The 1427-nt window shown below is 61.9% G+C and overlaps 1 protein-coding gene across 1 annotated transcript in view; it reads right to left on the reverse strand.

Annotated features, from left to right (window-relative positions):
- Nucleotides 1–8: 8 nt before the first annotated feature.
- The window catches only part of THAP8 (THAP domain containing 8), a gene marked incomplete at its 5' end in the record, with an annotated part of 5783 nt that continues 4364 nt past the window's right edge, over nucleotides 9–1427 (reverse strand). The window contains one exon of the mRNA XM_025214335.1: nucleotides 9–601. Coding sequence (XP_025070120.1) covers nucleotides 455–601 — 147 coding nt within the window. The remainder of the gene's footprint in view (nucleotides 602–1427) is intronic.

Below are 1427 nucleotides of genomic sequence, written 5' to 3' on the forward strand. Positions count from 1 at the left end.
AAACAGACCACTTAAAACCCCCCCCCCCCCACACACACACACACAGAGGCTCCCTGAATGAGCTCCCCGCAAGCTGGACACGAGCAGCAGGGGCCCGTGGGCTACCAGCTCAGCGGAGACATCCCAGGAGGGGGGTGGACTTGGGGGGCTGATATCCCCACCCCCATGGCTGTGGTCCCACGGTCGCACGCTCAGGCAGCAATGCGCGGGTGCAGTAAATAGACGGAGAAATCCGGGGAATTCAGCAAGGCTTCCCCCCTTGCGCCCCAGGAGAGCGAGCTGGGAGCTGCGTGGACAACCCCACCCCACCCATCAAGCAACCAGAAGCCAGTCCCACCCGTCCCCCCTTGCAGATAAGGTGCCAAAGCAGTAAGGCCGTTGAAGAGGTGGCCGGGCCGGGTGCGTCTGCGCCTGGGGAGGAGTGCGGCTCAGCCAAGCAGGCGGCGGAGGGTCCTCACTGCTCCTCCACGTGGATGATGGTCTCGTTGCCCTCATCCGGCAGCTGGGGCACGGCGTAGACCAGCGCCTGGTCGTCCTCCTGGCAGATGATGGCCACCGTGCCGCCGCTCTCGGGAATCACCGCGCTGGACTGGAAGCAGGCCTGCAAGGGGGAGAAGGTGGGAGGGTCGGGCATGGGCCTGGATGGGCAGCCAGGCCTGGAGCCGGCTGTTTGCTGGCTCCTGGGTGCAGTGAGTTGGGTGCGTCTCAGCCTCCCGACCCCCAACTAGGTCCCAACAGGCTGTAGAAAAGCTGTTCCAAAAGGGAGAGTGGGAATATCAAGTCCCATCACTAATCTGGATTAAAATCCCCGCCATGTGGCCACTTATTCCAGACTAAGAAGAGTGCCCTTATCTGGGACCATGGGAAATCGCATCGAAGGCTTGGAGAGGGAGGGCTGGACTGGATGTGACCCTGGGGGTCCCTTCCGGCGCCGCTGCTCTACGAAGGTGGGGCTGGAAGGGACCTCACACGGTCACAACTAGTCCAGCCCCCAGCACAGGGCAGGATCTAACCCACCCCAGCCCCGGGTCTGTCCAACCTGCCCTTGGACGTCGCTCTCCCCTGGACTCCCTCCAACCTCCTTCTGGAAGTGCAGGGCCCCGACCTGGACCCCGGGAGCCCTCCCCAGTGCCGGGCAGAATCGCTGCCCTTGGTGTATGAACAGGAGACTCGTAGCTTTAGTTTTGCAACGGGAGCGCGCTGCGGGCTGATTCAGCTTGTGGTCCCATGCCCCACCACAGGCCCCAAATCTAATAGGATTAGATTAAACCGGAAGAAACTTTCAATCCAGAATAAGAGCCCGCAGTAGGAACTATTCCCGAGTCGCTCCTGTAAATCAGCTTTGCGGCTCATTGCTTTTAAGGCAGGCAGGAGCACAGTCGGCTCCGCTTGCAGGCAGAGCGGGTTTTGGCCTGGTCTGGGGACCA

Source organism: Alligator sinensis, unplaced genomic scaffold (assembly GCF_000455745.1).
Source record: "Alligator sinensis unplaced genomic scaffold, ASM45574v1 scaffold107_3, whole genome shotgun sequence".
Classification (NCBI taxonomy): Eukaryota; Metazoa; Chordata; order Crocodylia; family Alligatoridae; genus Alligator; species Alligator sinensis.